Genomic DNA, 24,986 nt, shown 5'->3' on the forward strand with positions numbered 1-24,986 from the left:
AGACACGAGAAGTAATTCTTCCTCTCTCCTCCACGCTGACTAAGTCTCAACTGGAGTAGTGTGTCCAATTCTGGGTGCCACATTTCAGGAAAGATGTGGACAAATTGGAGAAAGTCCAGAGAAGAGCAAAAAAAAAAAAAGATGAAAGGTCTAGAAAACATGATCTATGAGGGAAGATTGAAAAAATTGGGTTTGTTTAGTCTGGAAAAGAGAAGACTGATGGGGAACATGATAACAGTTTTCAAGTACATAACAGGTTGTTACAAGGAGGAGGGAGAAGAATTGTTCTTCTTAACCTCTGAGGATAGGACAAGAAGCAGTGGGCTTAAATTGCAGCAAGAGAGGTCTAGGTTGGATATTAGGAAAAGCTTCCTGTCAGGGTGGTTAAGCACTAGAATAAATAGCCTAGGGAGGTTGTGGAATCTCCATTCATTGGAGATTTTTAAGAGCAGGTTAGACAAACATCTGTCAGGGATGGTCTAGAGATAATGCTTAGTCCTGCCATGAGTGCAGGGGGCTGGACTAGATGTCCTCTCAAGGTTCCTTCCAGTTCTACAATTCTATGATTCTCTGACATGCCTAAGGCAGCTAGTGGATGTGATAATTCAGTGCATATCGCCTCTGCATCCTTCTCTGGAGGTCTGGCTCTAAACTAAATCTTCCACCAGCAGATACCACATGAGAACATAGCAGCAACAACAGATTCCTCTTTGTGGGGTTCCCACCTCTTTGCAAAAGCTTCAGTGCATCTGGCCTGTGCTTTGTAGTATTTGTTATGTACCACTGATGATTAACTCCTTGGCTTCAGTGGCTTGGAGTGACAGAGCATGTGAGGCAATGGTACATTGATGAAACTTAGCACTGCTGCCTTGCTCTGTCACAGGAAATGGCTGCAGGACCTGTCCCCAGCTTTACCTTGTAGGCATCCTCTAGCTTGGTCCTTTTTTCATGGCAGTTTTCCAGCAACTCATCCCAGAGCTCTTCCATTTCTTGAAGTCTGGACTGAATGGCCTCAGGAGCATAATGTCCCTCTTGGAGCATCTTCTCTCCCTCCTGCAGCAAAGACATCAGACACCACACTCTCTATTAGCCCACTGCACCATAATCCACCATCTGTCTGTCTGAGATGTGTGCTTGGTTATCAACACCCATAAGCCACTGCTTGGGGGTAAGAACCTGATGCTACAATCTTTATTAATCCCTTAGCAGAACATGTGAGGTTTGGTGGGGATAGAAGAAAACACTCTAAGTCAAAACTGTTGCTGGAATTGGGATGATAGTTGAGCTTGCCAGACTTCAGGCCTCTAGTGCTATTTGAAATGCCAGAGACCTATTGCAGCAGGATGTCCGGGAGTCAGGTACTGACTTACAAAAACACACTACAGTCTCCTGGCAGAAGATCAATCTGAGGTGAAAGTATGCAGTATCTGTACTGCCTAAAGGCTGGTACCGAATCTGGTTTGCCAACATGGCATTAGCAGGTGTCCATCAACCTATTTCTCTCTATTTAACACTTCTGGGTGCTAAAATCAGGACCACTTTGTGCACTGTATGATATAGTCTGAGTCTGTCAGTATTTCTAACTCCCCAGTTTCAGATGCTTATAGATCAGCTGGGAAAAAAACATCCAGCAGGCTGGCAACTTTGTGGCATGTTCTCAGCCCATGAGCAAGTTTGTATTATATCCTTCTAAAGCACCTTTTAGTTATGCAAAGGGGAGAAGTGGGAGAGGAAAGAACACATAACAGGTTTCCAGTTACAGATTTTCCTCTACAGAATCATTCAAAGGCATCTTTGTTACATGAAGGAACCATAAAAAAAGATCCTTTCAAATGACTCTTTAAAGGCACAAGATCCAGGCAGGTCAGAGAAGGCTGCAGCTGCACACTGCAGTATTCTACAAACAGTGGGTACTGCAATACCCAGGCACAAAGAGATGAGTGTGGGTTGAAGCTTCACTCTTAACTCTGAAGTGTCTATTGTAAAGCACCTTGTACACAACTGGTGCAATAACAACAACAATTACTGTATTGAGTTTAGGTTAAATAAATATACACATAAGCATCTCCAGACTGTTCATCTATACCTGATACTTGATACCTGGCCAAAGCTTGTCATGTTTCCCTCATGCCTCCCCCACTGTCTGGTTTCTGCCAAGGCAAAATTTTAGTGATAAGTCCCCTTAAAACTCTTTGTTCCTCTTAACACCCTCCATCTGACGTGCTCTAGGTTTTTGAGAGGTATTAATAAGCTAAACTTCAAAACTCACTTTAGAGGTTGGTAAAAGTATTGTACCCATTTTGCAGATAGTAAAGTGAGACAATGCCATGTAGAACTTAAGTTACTTTGTTCTGGATCACACAGGTGCCCCTGTTTATTTAATATCCTTGTGATGCAGACATTCTGTTTGGCTGAACCTTTCCCACCAGCCCTCATTCCCCACATCAGCCCTGTGTCTCTTACAGCCTTGATGCCGTCTATGCGATTTCTGTTGGCCATGATTTCTGCGTGGAAAGTCTGGTGTTTCTGGAGCTTGGTCTTCAGGTTGCTCGGGTCCTTCCAGCTCTCATCCAAAGCAATACTGTTCTTCTCATTTATCCAGGCTGCGACCTTGGGGTGCAGGGTGGGGAGGAAACAGAAGATGACAAGAATTTCAGAAGCTACTCAGATCTCATTTTTTAGGATCCCCTCTAATACTTCTAATACAGTGGGGCTAATTAATGGAGAGAAGCAAAAATGGCTGAATTCTCCTTTCTATGCCTCTGCAATCTCCTCCTGTCTTTCAAGAGGAGGAGGTCATCTCTATATCTCCAGCCACTACCATTCCGCCTACCTCACATGACACTAAACACAATGGCATTATCCCCTTTTCCCTTTCTGCATGTGTGTGGGGGAAGGTGCTGTTTCCACAGTTCTAACCACAAGTCCACTGTGTCTCACAGGGAAAGGATTGCTCAGCCCCTTTCCACTACCTCTCAAATGTGGAATGCACCCCCTTTAACGTCTACTTTTCCTTCTGTACCACAGTGTCCAAAAGATATCTCAGGCTATATCTACCCTGAGCCACAGTGTGGAATAAGGGGGCATGAACTGCAGAGTGCACCAAAGTGTTGCATGCTAACTGCCCTGTGTGGATGCTGTTGGCATGAACTAAAAAGTACCTAATTTGCATCAACACAGCTTTGTCTGAAAGAGGACTATGTTAACGCAAACTAGGTATCTATTAGTTCATGCCAGCAGTGTTCACATGGAGCAGTTAGTGCACAACACTTTGATGTACTCTGCAGTTGACACTCCCATGGCACACAGTGTGCTGCAGTGTAGACAAACCCTCAGAAGTGGATGGAATTTTAGGTGGGGAGGCAGGTGTGGCTTGAGAGTTGAAGAAGGTGCCTTCTTTCTTTTCGCCTATATCTTCTCGCCTCATCTGATGTCATTCTAGCCTCAGTTCCTTGAAGTAAAAAAACTTCAGGGATTCATGCCCAAACAGCACCTCTGAGTCATCAAATGTTTTAAGAAATCATAGCAACGTGAGGAAGATATAACTGTACCTCAAAGGAATTCTGAAGAAATCTCTGCAATAGTCTGGATTCCTCCAGCACATGCCTGCGAGCTAGGGCATTCTCCAGCAGTTTATCTTTCCTGGGATTAAAAAGAGACACATGAGAACAAAGCTACAGCAGAAGAGACTAGTTGGCATAAGTGGGTAGCATTTTAGCCTTTCACCTCTAAAACTCAGGTTTGCAATGTGACCTTATGTTCTAGTGGATACCTATCCATATAACCCAACTATCATATAAGTTAGCATGGAAGTCTTGATGCTCAGGGGTTCTGTAGTTAGCCACCATTAAAAGTTGTATGTTGAAAACATGAACAGCACAGGCACACACAATACCTGTCACCAGCTAGCACTACCAACGCCTTCCGTGGATGGCTGTACAGGCTGCCACGTGATCAGCAAGCTAATCTTGACATTGTGCCTAGATGCACATCACCTACAACATTTCTTGTTTCTGAAATATGGTTCAGCTGTGGAAGTTTATCATTTTAAAGCTGCACCATTCTGAAATGCAGCCTCTCCCATTATTACAGACTACAGAGGAAACAGTATGAAGTGTGACAAGTAATCGAGGCCCTGAGTACTGTATTCAAGTAAATTCATACATGAGATAACATGGTCACTATAATATATTTATATGTCCCATTTCATCCCAAAGGATCTCAAAGTACTTTACAAACTATACACAGATCGTTTCAGTCACGCCGAGTGTGAACAGCTGTTTAACAGTGCACTAAAACAACATGCAATGTTTTAGGACAAGATGTGAAGAACACCTTATGCAACTGAAATTAAAGGATGAAATTTAGACAGAACACAAATACTCCCATTGGGAATTTGGTCAGGACTTTGGGTCAACCCCTTTACAGTTGTGAAAACTGCCAAGGGATGTTTAATGACCTCAATTGGTCATGACAGCCCTCTAGTTTCTTATCCATAAGGGGCTATGTCTATGCAGCACTGCATCCCTAATACCAGGCAGGGACACTGATTCAGTACAGATGCAGAGAGATGTGTCTCTTTCTGAATCACCAACACCTCTTCCTGCAGCACCGAGACGTTCCTTGAAAGTCTCCCATGGAAATACTGACCTGCCTCAAGCTTTCTTAGCTTGCAAAATGTGGCAGGGCCTCAGCACAAAGTGCTGTGTGGATTAAGTACAGACCAATGCCTATGGTTCTTCTAAAATATCTAAACATAAAGGAGTAGAGCAGGAAGGGTCTCACTTGGACAAGGCTGGGTAACAGTGACAGGGAAAGGGGTTGGCTTTACCTCCTCAGAATAGCCTGACACTTGTTTGTGATGTTCTCCGAGTCATAATGCTTGTTCTGCCTCAGTTGCTGTGCAAAGGAGGCCATCACATTGATCTTCTCCATCTGGGCTTCCAGAGCCTTTTCAAACTGCATGTGTTTCCGCTGCAGGCTCTCCACACTGGACACAGAATCCTGGATGGGATTCAATGATAATATCCATCGTTAGAAGGAAGCCGCTCTCAATGGAAGTCATACCATCCACCACATTCCAGACTCAGGAATTAAACCATCATTACCCTTCCCTCACAAATCCTCCTGCAAATGTATTGGCCTTTGAATTTGAGACCACAGTCCCCTGACCTTCAAGGATTTTCCACCCACCATGTGCAGGCAGCAGTTCAAGATCTGTCTGCTTCAGTGCTGAGCAATCTGCTGGATGCTTAGCTCCATATGCTGGAGTGTAAGGACAGAGCACTCAACATTGCTCGATACAGAGAGCTGACGGAGGTTTGGAGATACTGAGCCTTCTCCTGCCCTCGTAGGAAGACACAGGAAAGAAGACTAACATTTTAGTGGATTTAGTAATAATCTAACCTTGCAAGAAATATCTACTGGAAGCACATAAATATGGGATGACAAGCTGGGATCAGGGTTGATGAAAAAATATGTCACAGAGAGACAGAGAGAGAGATTTAAACCAGAGCACCAGATCTAACCTATGAACTTTGAGAAAGCTCAGATCCAGATTTGAACTGGATGACTCAAGTCCAGTTTTGTCAGAAGCATGGACACTGAAGTTCCCTGAACTTTGTGATCTGAATTTCATGACTCAGATCTCTCTCTCTCTCTTTTGCATTTCTCTGGACTTCCTATCCAGAATCAGAGGTGTCAAAATACTATAACTACTCAGGCATGTTTCTCCCATTACTTCCATCCTGGATGACACTAGAAAGCATTGGCAATCTCTTGAGGAAAGTTATCATCATGAAAATTCTAGCCCTGTTTTCAGATCACAATGCACCAGAGAAGTATCCAAATATCCAGACATTTATATGAAACTTTGGAGGCGGGCCATCATCAGCAACATAACTGAAAGGCAGACGGAACTCAATAGGATATTGTCTGTGCATTCATGAGCTGAAAATGAATGGGAAATATAGCAGGGATTCATTGGAAGCCATATATTTCAATGGATGGTACTGAACATGTGTACATCCACCCCTGGAGAGACAGACACCAGACACCAACACCAGACATATTCCATGTTATTCACACTGATGGATATGTTTTCCTGGGCCATATGTGACAGGTCACAGATGTAATTCCAGCTTCCACCTCTAACAGGGGTAGGTAGAATATTTCACTATATCTGATGTTGAAAGCCTGAGCCTTCTGTGTACAAAACAAATAAAAGAAACAGGATTCTGCATAAACAGCAAGATGCAGCAGGGACCTCCTCATGAAGCAGCGCTACATGGGGATTTAAAAAAGGCTCACAGGATGACACAGTATTTCACACCTTCCCCATCTTCTCACTGATGTCTCCCTGCTCCAATGGAAATGTTGTCATTATCCAGCTCACCTACCCCTAAATCCTCATTGGCCAAGAAGGCCTCTTTGCTGCTGAGCCAGCTCTCGTTCTGCTCCACGTAGCCAAAGAATTTCTGTTTAGGGGAGAAAAAGTAACTGTGAGTTCAGCCTCTAGCCTGTAAAACAGGGATAATGCTCATCTGTAAATATGGGGCTGGTAAATACTTACCTGCTTTATAGGACTATTGTGAGGATTAATTAGCTAAAATACACCAAGCACTTTGAACATGAAAAGTGTATGTAAACAGTGTAAGTAAGTATACCGTGTAAGTATTTAGCTATTATTAACAGAACCCTCTTGCTGGTATATACAACTACTCGGACTCAGGATACTGGATTTTCTCATTGATGCTGCATTTTTCTGTTGATCACTTACCTGTAAGTCCTGGGCCTGAAACAGTTTTACATATTGCTCCTGCCATGCCTGGATCAGTTCAGACAAGGCTTGCTGCAATCTGGAGAGAGATTGGTGGATCTCAGGGGTTGCATAATGACCAGAGTTGGCAAGTTTCTGACCAAAGCTGCCAAGTGAGTTGAATCTTTCCATTCGGGCTTCAATCTCCGCCTAAAGTTCATTAGAAAGATTGATGTCAAAGATTTATGGAAAGTCAGCTATTCAGGATATAGGTCTTTAAGGGAAGGAAATGGACTGTATTTTAACCTTCCAATACTAATATTTGTATGGAAAATCATTCATCTTTGTGCTATGTCACTGAAACAGCAAAGGAAAGTCTAAGCACATAAATACGGAAAACAAATACCCTTATTTCTTGAAGAGGCACTGGTCCCCTGCAAATCAAGATTGTGATTCATTTGGGAACAGAATGGGAAATGTTTAGAATTAAATGGACGTGGATTTTTAATTTGCATAACGTCATCCCTTTCTCTCATAAAGGGTGGCCCCTAGATGGCAAATTGTACTTGGAATTTCTCTTCTCCCGTCTCCTGCCAAATAAATTGGCAGCAGATTATTGCATTACAGACACCGTTTAACCTTCTTTCTTTGTGTTAAAGTGAAACATGTTTAAAGTTCTCTTCTAAAGTGAGAAAAAGGTAGCAATATGTCTGTATAATGAATCTTTAAGGTGAAAATGTAATTTATTATGAGCCGTATACATTTAATGTGGAAGTTACAATATAAACTATTTGAAAATAAAAGAATTGTTCAGAAAAATACCATTGTGCACTCACTTTTTAGTAAGATGGACACGTAAAACATCACAGACAGCTGATGGAATATTAATCACTTGAAATTAACACTGCTGATTCTTAGATCCAACTTTTCCTTCACTATTAGGCCTTGAGGGCATAGCTTTTAACTTTGTGTAAATTAATAATTACGGTGCATTTTATGGCTGGAAATTTGGAATCTGTTTTGGGTGAAGCCTCTTTTTACTGCATTATAAAATTATTAACATTGTTGGATAGTTTCTGACATGAGAGAAAACTGGCAGCACATAAAGCTTGTGCCAGAAGAAAGGAGAATATCAGGAGTCTGTTATTAAATCCTGATCGGGAAGATTAATTAGGATTGTATTTTGTTAGTGCTGGGACCCACAGAGCGTCTGGACTTTTATTCATAACTTTCATTAATGATTCTGGGAATGTGCCTGTTCAGAAAGGTAATAAACTGCAAAGGAAATCTGACAAGGTAGGGGGAATAGCATGATAAACAGTGATGGAACAGCTGGGATGGGGAAGAGGTAGTAACTGTATGATATTTATAGATCATTGTTTTGCAAAGTTAATTAGCGATTCCACTCCTAGTAGGAAATCTGCAAAAAAGTTAAGCAAGCAGAAGGGGGAGTAGGTGACTCAAGGAATTTACACTGGGATAAGGAGTATTTCATCTTGTCATCACTGGGTATCAAAATGGGCTAGCAGCGACTCTAAATTACCACCTGCTGGCCATTCAGTGTCCTTTGTGAAATAAGCTGGTGATCTCAGTCCACTTCCCGGTGGACATCTGTCTGTATCACAGAACATAACTCATAAAAAATTGGTGCTAGCTGACACCCTTGTTTAGGGTGACCATATGTCCTGATTTTATAGGGACAGTCCAGATATTTGGGGCTTTTTCTTACATAGGTGCCTATTCCACCCCCCTTCTAATTTTTCACACTTGCTATCTGTCACCCTACCCTTGTTAGCAGTCTCGGCAGAGTGGTCAAGGGCTGAATGGGCTTGCAGACTGAAGCACCTTTTTATATCTAGAGGTGGACTCTCCAGTGCAGGGTTAATGTACACCAATGGGATTGTTTAGAGAAACACAAATGGGCAAGCAGCCCCATGCAATATCTGTTCAGGGGATACACAGATACCTTCAGTCTGAAAAGATGATATTTTGGCATCTTTTAGTTGTTTATTTTAAGAGAAAGGACGATCTGATACAGGGAGCATGTTCCCTAGGGGTGTCCTGCAGTGAGTAATTCCAATCACAGTACCCTGAAGCGATGATCATTACTTGCCTTTCTCTCATGATGCTCCTCAATCATGCTGTCTGCCTCAGCTGGGCTTTTGGGAAGGCCCCCTGTCTCCATTAAGCCTCTGATTTTTTGAATCCAATCTAGCAGCTCCTTTAGCTCCAAGTTAAACTTCTGCAACTGGTAAGAAGCTGCCAGCTTTTCCCTCCTGCCACATGATGGACAATTATGCATTAGCCAATACACGGTCAGTCTACTTCCTTTCTCTGCACAGCCCCTGCTCCTGCACCATTATCTACAACAGCAGCTCTCAACCTTTCCAGACTGCTGTACCCCTTTCAGGAGTCTGATTTGTCTTGTGTACTCCCAAGTTTCACCTCACCTAAAAACTACCTGTTTACAAAATCAGACATAAAAATACAAAAGTGTCACAGCGCACTATGACTGAAAAATTGCTCACTTTCTCATTTTTAACCGTATAATTTTAAGATAAATCAATTGGAATATAAATATTGTACTGACATTTCACTGTATAGTATATAGAGCAGTATAAACAAGTCATTGACCGTATGAAATGTTACCTTGTACTGACTTCGCTAGTAGTTTTTATGCAGCCTGTTGTACAATCAGGCAAATATCTTTATGAGTTGATGTACCCCCTGGAAGACCTCTGTGTACCCCCAGGGGTACGTGTACCCCTGGTTGAGATCCACTACTCTACAAAGCTCCTGCTGGGAGAAGCTGAGGCTGGGGTAATTTGTAAGCTTCAAGTCATCCAGCATTCCCATACGACTCCTTACAGTGTTGCTGTTAAGCTGAGCTCACAGTAGCTGCAAACTGCATTGGAATCACCATGATGACATTATTTCTTCAGTGATTCCTCATGAGAGGCCAGAACTGGAGCAACTATAAAATCCTTCACAGCCACTCCCTGAAGTGATGATTCCTGCTCAGAGCCAGCCTTTGCATTTTTGGATGGGCCTGAGAAACAATCTTTCGTCCCCACCCAGACATAACTGCTGCACACAGTGATCTCACCAGGGCTGGTTGGAGGATTTGGGGGAATTTAGAGAGATTATTTTTGGGATAAACCACAGTTTTACTGGACTCATTTTACATAAAAAATATGTATGTGGAACTTAAATTCCATTAAATTAACCACATTGTGCTGCAGAAGTAAAGCCCAGCTGTCTGCATCGGATTTTGTATGAAGTCCCCAGAGAACTTTGGTGGCCCATGGCAATTGCCTTCAGGGCCCCAAAGAGCAGCTCTGTTTCTGCTGACAGAGATTCAGATAGTAGCCTGGTAGAAGGCTTTACCTTTGTTTGGCCTGCCCCTGGAGCCGTAGCCAGCTGTCTTTCATCTCTCTTTGCTTTGTACTCAGTTTGTCATTTATGGATGGATTCATCTTGCAAAGGCGGAAAGATTTCAATTCCAGTGTCTGAGGAGAGATTTATAATGGACTACATTTACTCAGATTAATTATTGTATCGGTTCCTATGAGCTAGCCTTTCCACTCAATCGCTCGGAGGAAAGGGATGAGGCTTATTTTAAGGGCCCAGTTTTCAAACATGGGTGCCAAAATTGTGGCAACAAATTATACGCAGGCAGTAGTTGCGTGCAGACTCCACATTTGTGTTTGCAAATAATCATCCAAATGCACAAACCAAGTAACTATATGCTATTTTTCACACACACATCAATTGACACTTACAAATGCTGTTTATCTGTGTGTGTGAGAACATTTATTGGCACCACTTAGGCACTGACGTTTGAACGTTTCACCCTTAAGTAACAAGAATGCTTTCTCCTTTATATGCAGTGTTGTTGTAGCTGTATCGGTCCCAAGATATTAGAGAGACAAGGTGGGTGAAGTAATATCTTTTATTGGAGCAACTTCTGTTGGTGAGAGATACAGGCTTCTCTGGTTTATTGGGATGTACGCCATTGGCATGAGAGGTGGCTAAAACAGGAGTTCTTCTGTTGGTTTATACTGGTGACTTGAATGAGAAGTGATGGCAGCTACAAGTGAGGCAAAGGAACCTCACAGTGTAGGGGCATCAAACCAATAAAAACAAATGCTGTTAGATAATTGGCTGGAGATTACAGATTTTAATGTATATTCCAAAAACAAAACCTACCGAAGAACCTCTAATTCTCCCTAATGACTCATGGTGCACTACTGAATTTTGCAGTTCAGTGAGCATGTGAAAAAATAAACGACCAGGATACTGCCTTAAACAACTGTACAGCAGAACATCAGTAATCTGCACAAATGGGACCAAGCCCATTGTGGATGAATGCGGTTTGAGGCCTAGACTGTGCTATGAATGAGGTGCACCAGCAGCTAATTCCTAGCTCTGTTTCAGGGCATCAGTGAGTGCCAGGAGGTAATATGATGCACTCCCACTGGCCTGACGGGAACATGATGTTACTGACACTGGCTTGACCTGCAGCACAGAACCAGAAGCTCATTGGCTCTGCTTCAGTAAACTGCAGTCTCAAAACATCATTTTCAATGTGGGTTTGTGGCTTACTGAAGTGCTATTTAGTGAGGTTCCACTGCCATTATTTAACACAGCCTGACCAAATTGCCCAGGATTACCATCTGGATCCCCCACCCTCCACCATGAAGATGAAATGAAAAATATATATTTATAAATAATGAAAAATCTAGAAGGAAGAATGTTACTTGTCCATCAAGAAAACATATTTTGTCTCCGGTGATATGCGAGGGGGGTGGAATAATCCAAAAAGATACTCGTTTCACATTAAATTTACTGCAGGACATGACTAATAGTATGTGTGGAATAGACAATAAATATATAGGATTGTCACTGATAATTTTCATAATATGAAAAAGCTGATTAACAACCAGTGGGTATTATTTTATGAATTTATCACACATTCTCTACCTTTGCATATTTTTTTTCAAAGAAAGCTGAGAGAAATTTGTGGCCTCCAAACATGCATTCAAAATAAGTAATGATCCTTAAATCTCCAGTTGGTAATTAAATTGGGAACACTAGCCCATGTGACCTGCGTGACTATCTGGGAATCTCTCTACAATTTATGAATTTATCTTTACCAGGCTGCAAACTCCATTTTGAATGTGCAGCCTTTTGCCTTCTCTGTTGTCTATTTGCCTCCATGTTGGGTTGGAATTCCAAAGACTGGTAGCAAACGAATAGCAAGAGAGAGACGTTGAAGTTAAGTGCTCTTCCATTGAAGGGGAACTGCAGGATGGCTCCCAATGAAGCTTAGCAGGGGAGAAGTTGCCTTGGCAACGAAGTCACCTGGCAGAGATCTCTGGTCACCTGGGGAAGCTGGCAAGAATGTTGCCTGACAAAAGCGGATACATGCAGGGCCAGATTTACAACTTAGGCACAGCATCTTCAGCACCCTCCCCGCCGCTTACAGCTGGCCATTGTGTTGCACACAGTTTTAGAGAGGTAAGGCGCCCCTAGAACGCTGGTGCCCTTAGGCATGTGCCTAATGTGCCTAATTGGAAATCCGGCCCGGCTAGGAGTTATACATTGGGAGGAGCTGATTTATTTGGGTCTTTGGCCATTTTGTATCCAGCTAGAGAGGAAAGAAAAGCAACCTAGCATATAGAGACCTGCATGAAGGAGGGGGCCCTGCTTGATTTCCTGAGCCCAGATGGTTCCCCAAGGACTCCCAAGGGAAGGGTGAGGTAGGGAGGGTCATTGCAGTTAGGATGTTTGTCATGTTCTATACATGATGTATATGCTCCTGTGCTTTATATGATTAAGTGAAAGAACAATTGAGTTAGACTCTGGGCAAAGCATCTCTCTGTATCAAATGCTTTTCAGCTACTTACTAGCTTCCAGAAGGCTCATACCTTTTGGTGGGGTTCTGGGAGAGGGTGTGTAAGTATATGGGAGTCTGAAGGGTTGCTCTATGCCCAAAGGGGCTAAGCAGCTGGACAGCTGTTTCCCGCTCTTAGAAAGGGGTGGCAGGTAGGTCTATGCCTCAAGAGTGTGGCTAGGGACCCTAACATTGGGCCAGTGTCTTGATCCCGTTTAGGCCCTAGAAACTGAAAACATTCAGGAATTCAAGAACCCAGAGCACTGAATTTCTCTTACAGCTGCCTTGTGGGTGGCCACCAGGGGGTATAGACTGAATCTGTGACAACCTGTGCTACTGCCTCTGAAGTTGGAACAGGACCCAGATACCTCATTTGGATGCTCATATTAGCCCTTAGTCATGTAAAGGTCAATTTTACATGCATACGAGCTGCTTACAGCATTAAAATGTGACATTTGGACATTCTGTTTAGGGGACTACACTTGGAAATTGTGCCTATTGTGTTTTTCCACTTTTTAGAACAGAAATGGATACAAACTTTTGGCTTAGTCCATTGCTGATATAGGAGCCAAGTTGCAAAGATGCGATAGGGATCTGGATCCATACTTTCCACAAGTTCAGGGAAGGTCCAATCCAGCACTGAGATGTGGAACCATCTCCAAACGAGAGAAACATAATATGCTAAAAAAAAAAGTTCCCTTCCTTCTCAGCTTTAGTACTTCAGAAGGGTGGGCATTTCATATGACAAATTGGGATTGAGGGGAACACAAAGGAACTAGAATAATTCATTATAAAGAAGTCTGCTCTGAGGACCTCTGAGTTTTCTATCTGCTATGTTCCCATCCCGGTTCATCTTGTACTAGGTCTCTCTGAAGGAGCTCATCAAGCATTTTAATACAGACAAAGAAACAAAAAAAGAGCATTATTTTAGCAGCCCCAATTTGTATTCTACCCCACAGCCTCTGACCTCCATTTTGGACTTGATGACGCTGATTTCCCTCTCCATTTCCTCATGTCGTCGAATCAGGTTTGCCACACTCTCCACATCTTTCCCATAATCCAATGCTAGTATCAGTGCACTCTTGGGGCGTAGGGTGGAAGAAGGAGAAAAATGACAGGATCATATCTCAGTTCCTTCAAATGTTTCCTCTCTCCTTCTCTCTTAAAATCTTCCTTTTATCCCCATGCTAAATTTCAACAATGCAATGATAGTGACAACTCTCTGTGCCACTTATGGAGGTAGAACAAGAGTTCAGAACTCCTTGACCACTTCCAACCCTGCTTGACTTGGTGTGTATCTGAATGCTTGTGTATTTAACATAAGCAGGAGAGAGACGTTCTATTTTGCTTCATCCCTCACTGTTTATTTTTCCATAAACCATAATGCTAATAGCCAATGTATCATTCATAAAATTGCAATGTAAGTGCATTTTGTGAAAATTTGAGGGGAATTTTTGAGTCCTCAAAATTTTTCCGGAAGTGAAATTTAGGAGACTCAAGAAGAACATGGAATTAATTGGCAAAAATTGTTATGGAAAATTTTACAACAAATTGTTTGCCAAGTTTAACAAGTGCTATTGTATGTGTTTGCTGATATAGAAAGTCATATATGAATGATATAAAATCATACATGTGAAATAATAACACTTAGTCCTTATATAGCATTTTTCTTTCATAGATCTCAAAGCAAAAAGCAATGATGGGTATTATTATTCTCAGTTTACAAATGGGAAAACTGAGGCAAAGAGAGAGATTAAGTGACTTGCCCAACGTCACACACTGAGCCAATGGTACATCAAGGAATAGAACCCTGAATCTCTTGACTTAGTCTAGTATCTTATCCACTGCACCTTGCTGTGTCCCTTTTAAAGTATCCAACCACCTCCTGAATGTCTAGGCATCGACAAAAAAAGTCCCAGTCAATCTATATTTCAGTATTAACTGCAAAAACATTTATTTCTGACCCTAATCTGGAATTTTTTGACAATTACTATCAATACCTTCAAACTAGAAGTCTTCATTATATTTGACTGCATTTCAGTCTTTCTACAGACTCTGATTCATAGGAAACCCCAGGGATAGTGAAGCAGTATACTACTCTAGCTGAGCTTGCTCCATGATTTACAGGTTGGTTAAAGAGGTTTTGCCATTCCTATTTTGCACAGAGGCTATTATAATAGGTCACCTCTGAATGCTCATTCTCTCTATAATAATTGGACGGATGGGAGTTTATCCACTTTTACAGGGTGCCCACTTATCTTCAAGAGGAAGTGATTTCTCTCAGTGGATTAAGCCCCTTCAATTAACACAATCATGAGCAGCTCACCTTCTCACTAATTCTCTCCGTGATGTCATCAATTTCTCTGATTAAGGCATGGATCTCCAGGGCTCCCTCCAGCTTCCTCCTGTATGCATTCAGGTTACCATGGAAACTGGTCCATCTTTTATTGAAAGACAGGTTTAGGGGAGAGCATGAATATCAGAACTTCCTCAGCTGCAGCTAGATCACAGTCAAACATGGGATTTCTGAGCTTCCTCACGCATGGACCCCCTCTTCCCACGGCAGCCCAGATACATCTCATAGGTAAAGATTTAATGTGTCGGAAAGTGACTGTTCTAGGATTATTTAGAGTCTAGGTAAGGGAATCTCAGATAAGGACAAGAGCGGGTTCCCAGCAGTGGGGAAGGACTCTTGCATGGAACAAGTCCTGACCCAACTGCCAGAAACCCTCAACAATCCCATACACCCCGTCTTCATGCTGCTCATTCTCAATTTGGCCACTGGGCTGTGAACCAGCAAAAGTGGGACAAGTTGGCCAGGAATACAGGTTTTCAGGGAGTTGGGATGGAACTAGTATGGAGTCAGACAGGGTCAGACTGGGGACAGGAGATGGCAGCCACTGGCAGAAATCAAGGAGAAAGTGACAATCTATTGTGAGGGGAGAAAGTCTGCTGTGGGGTCAGCAGCTTGGAGAAGAGCTAGAAAACCTGTTGTAGGGCAGATATTAAACAAAGACAATTTGACAAGATGGTAGTGGGAATGAGGTATGGAGTTGTTCTGTTAAATATAGAGCTCAGGCTGGGTATCCAAGGCTGGCTCCACCACCTGAATCTCCAGGATTCTATTATCCTGATAATACAAGCTATGCTCATCCCAGCCACGAGATTCCACCATAGCAGGAAGGGAGAAAGACATCCTTTTAAAACTTCACCTGGGCAACCCAATGACCAATTAGAAGTACTCTAAGCTACCATGCACAGGAGCAGGGTTTGATTGTGAGGAAAGCATGTCCATCTCTGAGGATGGAAAGATGAATTTTGCTTTGCTGAACGGGAAAGCCTTCTGGCCAATTGAAGTGCTGCATTGGCAGTCACTAAAGAAGCTTTATTGGCTAGAGGTGGAAGCTAGCATTTTGTATGTCACACTTGTGGAAGAGGGTGCGTATGTATCCCCAGCCTTTGTACAGCTCAGCCCAGCCTAGCAGAAGCCTGCCCTTCCCTTCCTGCCATGAAACCATTAGAACAGCTTTGACTGAACTCTTCATCATCCAGAACCTGGAATGTATACTCACTTCTCATTGAGCTGCTTCCGGCGCTGATATATTGTCTTCACCTCTTCCTTGTTGTGTCTCTCCAGTTTCATGCCCAGGGCATTGATGGTTTTGATGTGAGCATCATCCACTGTCTTCTCCTATAAGGCCAGAACAAGAAAATATTAGTTGTGTGCCCCAAATGCCCATCATTGTGCCAGCTGCACAGAAGATCTCAGATCCAAACACTCTTCCCTGATACTGCACTCTTGTATCAGTCTCAGATAAAGATGGAGTGGGGACAAGGAGGGACATCACTATGAAACCAATAATGGTCAAAGTTCTATACAAGGACCTTAAGGGCTTCTTATCTAGTCAGAGTGGAGACAGCTGTCAAACAAATCACCACATTCTCTTTTAAAAACACAATTCTACCTTAAATTGTATAAATCTTTTATTCTGCTTGCTTCCCACATAATATACTATGGAAAGGATAATATTTGCACATAACTCATTATCCGAGCTATGCCACATTAAGGATGTTCTTCTGAAGCATGACATGCAGCCGGTTCTGAACAGAACAGGGCACTGAATGCAAAATAAAGGCATTCCAACACTCAAAAATATTGAATGTTGCAGTAAGTCCAGTAAATCACATATTCAGCAGGGAGACATTAATCATGGGTCTAGCAGAGGCACAGTGGCAGGATGCCAGCACTCAAATAATAGAAGTATTGATTCCATCTGCATTTTATATATACTACGTACATACCACTGTGCATATTTCTAAGTGTACTCTGCTATGATACACAGCTGGAAAGTGAACACACTGAAAGCATTCTATATTGAATATAATCCATCTGATCCAGCAGAAACTATTCTAATGAATCAGAACCCCACAGTCTCCTGGAGGTTGGGAACTGACCTGACTGCCAGAAACCCTAAACAAACATATACACCCCGTCTCCATGCTGCTAGTTCTCAATCCAGCCACTGGGCTGTGAACCAGCAGGAGTGGAAGGTGTATAGGCAGCCCAGGCTGGGGATCATTGCTCCTTGGATGGTTACTCAGCACCCTAATCCCAGGTTTGCCTGGCAGGTAACCCTGTGATACTGGTGGAGAATCACTGGCTGGAAGGGTGCAAGCAGTTATCCCAGGCATAGCTTCTCTCTGCTTGTGCCACTGTGTTAGTGTTATGACTGAGCACTGGTTATGAGGGTGATCACCACAGCATCTACAATGCCAGCCTCTTGGAGATGTCTATGGAGCAGCGCAGGAGAACTGCCTATGATGGGAATTCTCTGCTACCTAACACAGAAACTAGGCACATGACCCACTTAAGATCTATCTCATTTATTGATTGATAAGGTGAGATTTTCCCTATCCGGACTCCCAGAGTGACTTGAGGATTATATCGTTCCTCCCTTCCCACCTCCACCACTCCTAACTCCTCTTCTTATTGGCTGCCTCTACCTGTATCTGCCTCTTTGTACTGTCCCTTAGCCACTAGCTCTGCAGGTGAGGGCTGAAGGGCCAACGAAGGTTTCTTTTGAACTCTGCTGGCCTCACTTCATTGATATCTGAAGTGTGACTCTGGAAGTGAGAGGCACTGGAAAGGAAAGCCCATATTCTCTCCAAGCCCCAGGCATATCCAGAATTTCTCTCCAGGCCCCAGGTATCTCAGGGCTCTCATTCTATGCATAGTATGAGCATCTCCTTCTGCCATTGGGGGGCAGAAAGGGAAGATGTGAGATGCTCTGACAGAGCTTGGCAGCAATATGGGGAAGGACATAGGGACTGTGGGCAGATAATGCAAACGGAAACTCCCACAGACAGACCTAATATTTCCCCCTCCAGATCTTAATTAGGTTCCCTGGGATAGCACGTCAGCAAAGCAGTGCAGGTATTCTTTCTTGAATGTACACTGAGACTTATTTGCCTTTGCCCAAATTAGCACACCAATTAGGGTGTGAGAAAGCTGGCTGCAGTTTCTCACCATGGATGATAGTTCAGAGATCTCAGCAAAGAAAGCTGAACCAGGCAGCTAGTGCACTGTTGCTCCACAGCAGAACCTCTCTTTGGAGGTTCGGTTCATGAAGGTCTGGAATGTGTTACAGGTTCCAAACCAACCCAAGTTGAACCTCACCCTAAACCACCAAGTTTGCCTGATCTGAGGTGGAACACACAGAGTTTTGCATAGTTTCTATCCAAAAGTGTAACCCATTTGAATCTCACTCTAAATCTAGTCCAGGATCACTCAAAAGAGTTTCAGGTTTGCAATGCAATCCAAAGTTTTAGATTTCACTGTGATCATTTGTACAGCTCTGTTAAGATGTCATCAGGCATTTGATGTAGTGATGCAAGGAGAGAGGATAATAGCTATTTTAACAGCTTTTGAACTGGCAAATCCCTTTACGCTTCTTTTTGCTCTTCCTTCCCCTAAGGAAAATGAAATAGCTTCAGTGGCTCTGATGCGCTTCTGTGCTGGAAAGCTGGCATTTGGTTTAAGCCATACCAGGCATGGGACTAGGCATGGAAATTTCTCTTACCCCTGATGCTGCTCCTCGGAACTCATTCAGCTTTTTCATGAGCTGCAGGCAGTGTTCATAGTCATTCCCGATATCACCGATATTAATCATCACTTCCTGGGGAAAGGAAAAACATTTAGGTGGATATTCAACTAACCACGGGACTTGCTTCAGGCCTGGAATGCAAGCAGCCAGCATTTCCTATGGGTTATCCTTTTCCTGATAAGCCAAAAGTGATTTCACTCATCCCACAACCATATGCTCCAGGAACACAATATCCTTTGTGATGGAGATTTTGTACATCAGGGCCCAATAATGTTTTAAGTGGAAGTTTTCTGTGTCCCTGAATATCATATCCCACTTTTTGCTGCTCGCCCATGCGCCTTGATTACTGAATGCCCTGGAACAGTGATCAGTATGCCGTTACTTGCAGAAACTGATACAAGGAATAGAGATTCCCCAGATTTAAAGGATGTGTTTTGTTACTGAGATCAAGTAGTGGAGCCCTCACTTTGAAACCCAAATACAATTCTCTATTTATTTTTTCTCCCCCTAAAGTGGATTTTAGGATTCATAAAAGCGAAGTACTTCTATAAGTAAGTAAGGGCTAGAGCATGGTGCAGCGGGGATGGTGTTTTGCAAGTTTCTCTCATATCACTCTCTAAGTGCATTTTAAATCATAACCTGCAAACAGGGCCAGCTCTACAGTTTTTGCCGCCCCAAGCAGCGTGCCGAATTGCCGCCGTGGGCAGGCTGGGGGGCAGTCCATGTGCCCTTCGGGCAGCAGGCACGTTTTCGCAGCAGCGGCAATTTGGCGGCAGCTTCTATGTTTAGCTGAAGCCGCCGAGGACAACTAAATATAGAAGCTGCCGCCGCATTGCCGCCGCCGCGGAAACGCGCCTGCCGCCCTAAAGGCGCATGGACTGGCCCCGCCGCCCACGGCGGCAATTCGAGGCGCTACTTGGGGGCAAAACAACAGGGACTGCCGCCCCTTGCAGAATGCCACCCCAAGCACCAGCTTGGAATGCTGGTGCCTGGAGCCGGCCCTGCCTGCAAACCCTTGAACCTTTCCTGTAGTCCTGGCCCCCAGCTCTGAAAGTGCATTTCATTCCATTTCTAGAAACCCCCTTTCTACTGGCCCTTTTACTGAGCAGAGACTGACCATTATAAATTTTGTATAGTTTTGTGATCTAGACAGATATTTAGAGAATATGGTGAGGTCACTCCCTAACTCATTTACACTTATCACATACTTGTGCGTTAATCCATTGCACCACTTAGTACGAACTCCCCATCCTTAACAGCATGTGCCCTATTAGTGAAATATGACTACTGACCTCAGAATCAAGGCCCTACATATGTCTCATTGGACAAAGTGACTGTTTTTTCATTCTTATAAGAAAAATGTCTCAGATTTAATACACAATTTAGTGAATCTAGGATTTCAGGTGCTTAGGGTAGGCTCTATTCTTTTTTCATATCTCTGTTTCAGAGGAGATGTAAAAGCAGAGCCCCGAACCTTTTGGTCACTATAGACCCCATGGCACCTTTTGAATGAATAGGGATGTTAATACTGGTGTCCTAGCTAAATTCCATCTCTGGCATAGAAACATATCAGAATGTTTTAACAGTTGCTGGAATATTCCCTATATACAATCTGTAAAGCACTTTAAGATCCCCCATGACAAAAGACACAATGTAAATGTCCTGAAAGGTAATAATATCATCAAATGTTCATTACTAACAAGCACTTTCCTGTATAGCACCATGGGCTTGCTTGCCCCAGTTAAAGAATAGAGTCCATGTACCTTCTCCCTAATCCAGGCCTCCACTTGGTCCACTTTCTGCAGAAACTCCAGGAAGTCCCGAATGTCCTCCAGCATCTTTCCATGAGCAGCAACAGACCACTTCAGCTTCTCCCAGTGCTCCTGGAGCATACGGGTCTTACGACAGATCTCTCCTGATTTCGGGTGGCTCTGTGACACCAGGGCTTCTCCTTTCTTCATGTTAGAAAGAGGGAATTAGAAAGGAAGTTTACCACTAACAAAAGGGTTACATGGTCTTTCCAGGAGGACCTCCTTCTCCCCACCCACCACAAAACTCCACTACAAGAGCCCTCAAACTGTGAATACTCAGCCATTATTTTCAATAACTGGTAGGAAAGTCTGCATTATTCTGATGCAGTCAAGAACATTAGGCTTGAACAGTCCATGGGCAAGGTGAAATTCAGAGGTTGGGAGCACAAGGGAGAAACATCTTCCAGATGATGATTCACTCACTCTCAGGAAGATGATTCAGACATGGTATGACATCTTCTTTCCTAGATCAGGAAGATTCAGTACTAGCAGGGGAAGTCAGTGGCTCCTTCCCATATAAGGAATACAGAAACAGAGAAGTCCCCTGGAAACCATACATGGACAATTAATGGTACTCCCCTACCTTGAATTAATGACATTCCAGTCACCTCTATGAAATACCACCAGGATTCTTGTCACACAGAAAGGGATGGTCTTTGGTTCAGATGGAAGGAGATGGAGAACTGACACAATGCTGGGGAATGTTTAATACTCATGTTGAGCTCCTTCCCCCTCTCCTTCCGCAGAATGAACCTGCAATAATCTTAGGATAGCAGCAGAGTGTGGGAGTTACCTTGTTAACAGCTGTGATGATCTCCTCATTAGCCAGAATCTCAGCCTCAAAGACCTGATGTTTCTGCAGCAGCTTCATTTTGTCCTGCAGGTTGCTGTGGTCTCGGATGGAAGGGTCCTCCAGCTTTTGCATGCGCTCATTGATCCAATCCTCTGCCTGCAACCAAGGGGACCGGCAGAATTAACATGAAACCCAGAAGCCGTCTCTCCTCTCCCAATCTCAGAGCCTCCTCCCAAGGCACAATGTTGTCCTGTGAAATGGCATGTGCCTCGAGGAGGCAGATTTCCAATAACTGGTAATAACAAAAGTGACTTTCTGATTTCTGAACTGTCCAGCTGAAAGGGAGTGAAAATAATTCTATCAAATGATAAGGGGGAAATATGGACAATTGCTTGGATACTATTGTTATTGTATCTCAGGTTATAAGTGAGATTAGATGCAAATCTATGGTGACTCTTGCTCATTCACACAGACCTAACATTTTGGTCATGTTTGGGGCCAGAGAGGAATTTTATCCCAAGATTACTGCCAAGGATTTTTTTCCCTCTCGTGGATCACTGGGCAATGATCTTTCAACAAAATTGAGAGAGCATGCCACACAGAACCTATTTCCTGGTATTGTGGAGTGTGCACTTGTTCTTTTCCATCTGCTCCTCTGCCTCCATCAAAGAGATGATCTCCTAGAAATCCTTGCTTCCCTTTATGAGCCTCTGAATTAATTCATTTTAGTTGTATACGGTGGGGTACATTTTCAGCATGGTAAATGGAGATTTAGCTTGATTACTTCATGTAACACAATGGCAGGATTCTCCATTTGTCCATTCTGTTAGCAAGTTTTGGAACATGTGGGAACCTGCAGGATAATTACTGTTAGCTCACAGGGGCCCTTGCGGCTAATTAGAGTCCACCCTGAATATAAGGGAGGTAGGAAGAGCGCTCTGGAAAAGGGAGCTAGGTGTGGGATGGGTAGTCCCTCAAGGAAGTAAAACCAGGAGCAGATAGCTCTAGGAAGAAGGCAACCTGGGAGCTGATAAGCCGTCTGCTCAGGCTGAGGCTAGGGGTTCATGTAGTATTATTTTGGAGTAATCTTTGTTGTCAATACTCCAGACAGGAGGAGGATGGTCACATATTTTGGTTCATCCTTTGTTTGGAGCTAGATGGGGACTCCGCTAGCTTTCATCGCATTAATGACAGCTAGCTATAGAAGTGTTAAGTATTATTAATATTAATGGCACCTGTGCTACTAAGTCCTTTAACAGTACTTAGGAGTGTTAACTCAGCATGTTTTAAACACACAAAAGAGGATTTTTTTCCAGTTCTACTAGTTAAGTGTGAAAGATACCCTACGTTCTCCAACATGGAGGCATGGTGGGGCACACTCCTAGATATTTTCTGAGCCTCCCCCCCGCACTTTATTTTGGACACGTGTTGAGAGCCTGTTCATCAGGATACATTTCTGTGAATCTCTTCACAGTCACTGTTTTCTGTTACAATTGGATGTAAGCATCACGAAATGAGTAACTGTGCCAGTTTATTTCTCTAACTTGGGTTCTTCACGTCTCATCCCTCTTGTGTGTGTGACATCCTCAACTGTTGGTCAAGTCTGTCTTCTAAACTGTAAGGGGAAGGTCCTGTTTTCTATGAAGTGCTTGCTGCACACTTGTGGCTGCTAGAAACTAAACAAGTAATAAACAACATAAGAACATAAGAACATAAGAACGGCCGTACTGGGTCAGACCAAAGGTCCATCCAGCCCAGTATCCAGTGACCAATGCCAGGTGTCCCAGAGGGAATGAACCTAACAGGTAATATTCAAGTGATCTCTCTCCTGCCATCCATCTCCACCCTCTGTCAAACAGAGGCTAGGGACACCATTCCTTACCCATCCTGGCTAATAGCCATTAATGGACTTAACCTCCATACATTTATCTAGTTCTCTTTTAAACCCTGTTATAGTCCTAACCTTTCCAACCTCCTCAGGCAAGGAGTTCTACAGGTTGACTGTGCGCTGTGTGAAGAACTTCCTTTTATTTGTTTTAAACCTGCTGCCCATTAATTTCATTTGGTAGCCCTTAGTTCTTATATTATGGGAACAAGTAAATATCTTTTCCTTATTCACTTTCTCCACACTACTCATGATTTTATATACCTCTATCATATCCCCCTTAGTCTCCTCTTTTCCAAGCTGAAAAGTCCTTGCCTCTTTAATCTCTCTTCGTATGGGACCTGTTTCAAACCCCTAATCATTTTAGTTGCCCTTCTCTGAACCTTTACTAATGCCAGTATATCTTCTTTGAGATGAGGAGACCACATCTGTACGCAGTATTCAAGATGTGGGCGTACCATGGATTTATATAAGGGCAATAAGATATTCTCTGTCTTATTCTCTATCCCTTTTGGAATGATCCCTAACATCCTGTTTGCTTTTCTGACTGCCGCTGCACACTGCATGGACAACTTCAGAGAACTATCCATGATGACTCCAAGATCTCTTTCCTGACTATCTGTAGCTAAATTAGCCCCCATCATATTGTATGTATAGTTGGGGTTATTTTTCCAATGTGCATTACTTTACATTTATCCACATTAAATTTCATTTGCCATTTTGTTGCCCAATCACTTAGTTTTGTGAGATCTTTTTGAAGTTCTTCACAGTCTGCTTTGGTCTTAACTAGCTTGAGCAATTTAGTATCATCTGCAAACTTTGCCACCTCACTGTTTACCCCTTTCTCCAGATCATTTATGAATAAGTTGAATAGGATTGGTCCTAGGACTGACCCTTGGGGAACACCACTAGTTACCCCTCTCCATTCTGAAAATTTACCATTGATTCCTACCCTTTGTTCCCTGTCTTTTAACCAGTTCTCAATCCATGAAAGGATCTTCCCTCTAATCCCATAACAACTTAATTTACATAAGAGCCTTTGGTGAGGGACCTTGTCAAAGGCTTTCTGGAAATCTAAGTACACTATGTCTACTGAATCCACAGTGTCCACATGTTTGTTGATCCCTTCAAAGAACTCTAATAGATTAGTAAGACATGATTTCCCTTTACAGAAACCATGTTGACTTTTGCCCAACAATTTATGTTCTTCTATGTATCTGACAATTTTATTCTTTACTATTGTTTCAACTAATTTGCCCGGTATGGACATTAGACTTACCAGTCTAATTGCCAGGATCACCTCTAGAGCCCTTTTTAAATATTGGCGTTACATTAGCTATCTTCCAGCCATAGGGTACAGAAGCTGATTTAAAGGACAGGTTACAAACCATAGTTAATAGTTATGCAATTTCACATTTGAGTTCATTCAGAACTCTTGGGTGAATGCCATCTGGTCCCAGTGACTTGTTACTGTTAAGTTTATCAATTAATTCCAAAACCTCCTCTAATGACACTTCAATCTGTGACAATTCCTCAGATTTGTCACCTACAAAGGATGGCTGAGGTTTGGGAATCTCCCTAACATCCTCAGCTGTGAAGACTGAAGCAAATAATTCATTTAGTTTCTCTGCAATGACTTTATTGTCTTTAAGCGCTCCTTTTGTATCTCGATCGTCCAGGGGCCCCACTAGTTGTTTAGCAAGCTTCCTGCTACTGATATACTTAAAAAACATTTTGTTA

At 42.9% G+C, this 24,986-nt stretch overlaps 1 protein-coding gene across 10 annotated transcripts in view; it reads right to left on the bottom strand.

Moving 5' to 3' along the window:
• The window catches only part of SPTBN5 (spectrin beta, non-erythrocytic 5), a 148,415-nt gene that overhangs the window by 31,121 nt on the left and 92,308 nt on the right, over window positions 1-24,986 (bottom strand). For all 10 annotated transcript variants that reach the window (XM_039536865.1, XM_039536861.1, XM_039536863.1 and 7 more), the window contains 14 exons: window positions 21,362-21,517; window positions 20,521-20,712; window positions 18,734-18,829; window positions 16,226-16,344; window positions 14,980-15,094; window positions 13,621-13,734; window positions 10,145-10,266; window positions 8,871-9,033; window positions 6,779-6,967; window positions 6,399-6,476; window positions 4,832-5,004; window positions 3,552-3,642; window positions 2,464-2,610; window positions 916-1,053 (listed from right to left, as the gene is read on the bottom strand). In XM_039536865.1, the coding sequence (XP_039392799.1) occupies window positions 916-1,053; window positions 2,464-2,610; window positions 3,552-3,642; window positions 4,832-5,004; window positions 6,399-6,476; window positions 6,779-6,967; window positions 8,871-9,033; window positions 10,145-10,266; window positions 13,621-13,734; window positions 14,980-15,094; window positions 16,226-16,344; window positions 18,734-18,829; window positions 20,521-20,712; window positions 21,362-21,517 (1,893 nt within the window). The remainder of the gene's footprint in view (window positions 1-915; window positions 1,054-2,463; window positions 2,611-3,551; window positions 3,643-4,831; window positions 5,005-6,398; window positions 6,477-6,778; window positions 6,968-8,870; window positions 9,034-10,144; window positions 10,267-13,620; window positions 13,735-14,979; window positions 15,095-16,225; window positions 16,345-18,733; window positions 18,830-20,520; window positions 20,713-21,361; window positions 21,518-24,986) is intronic.

Source organism: Mauremys reevesii, linkage group 4 (assembly GCF_016161935.1).
Source record: "Mauremys reevesii isolate NIE-2019 linkage group 4, ASM1616193v1, whole genome shotgun sequence".
Lineage (NCBI taxonomy): Eukaryota > Metazoa > Chordata > Testudines > Geoemydidae > Mauremys > Mauremys reevesii.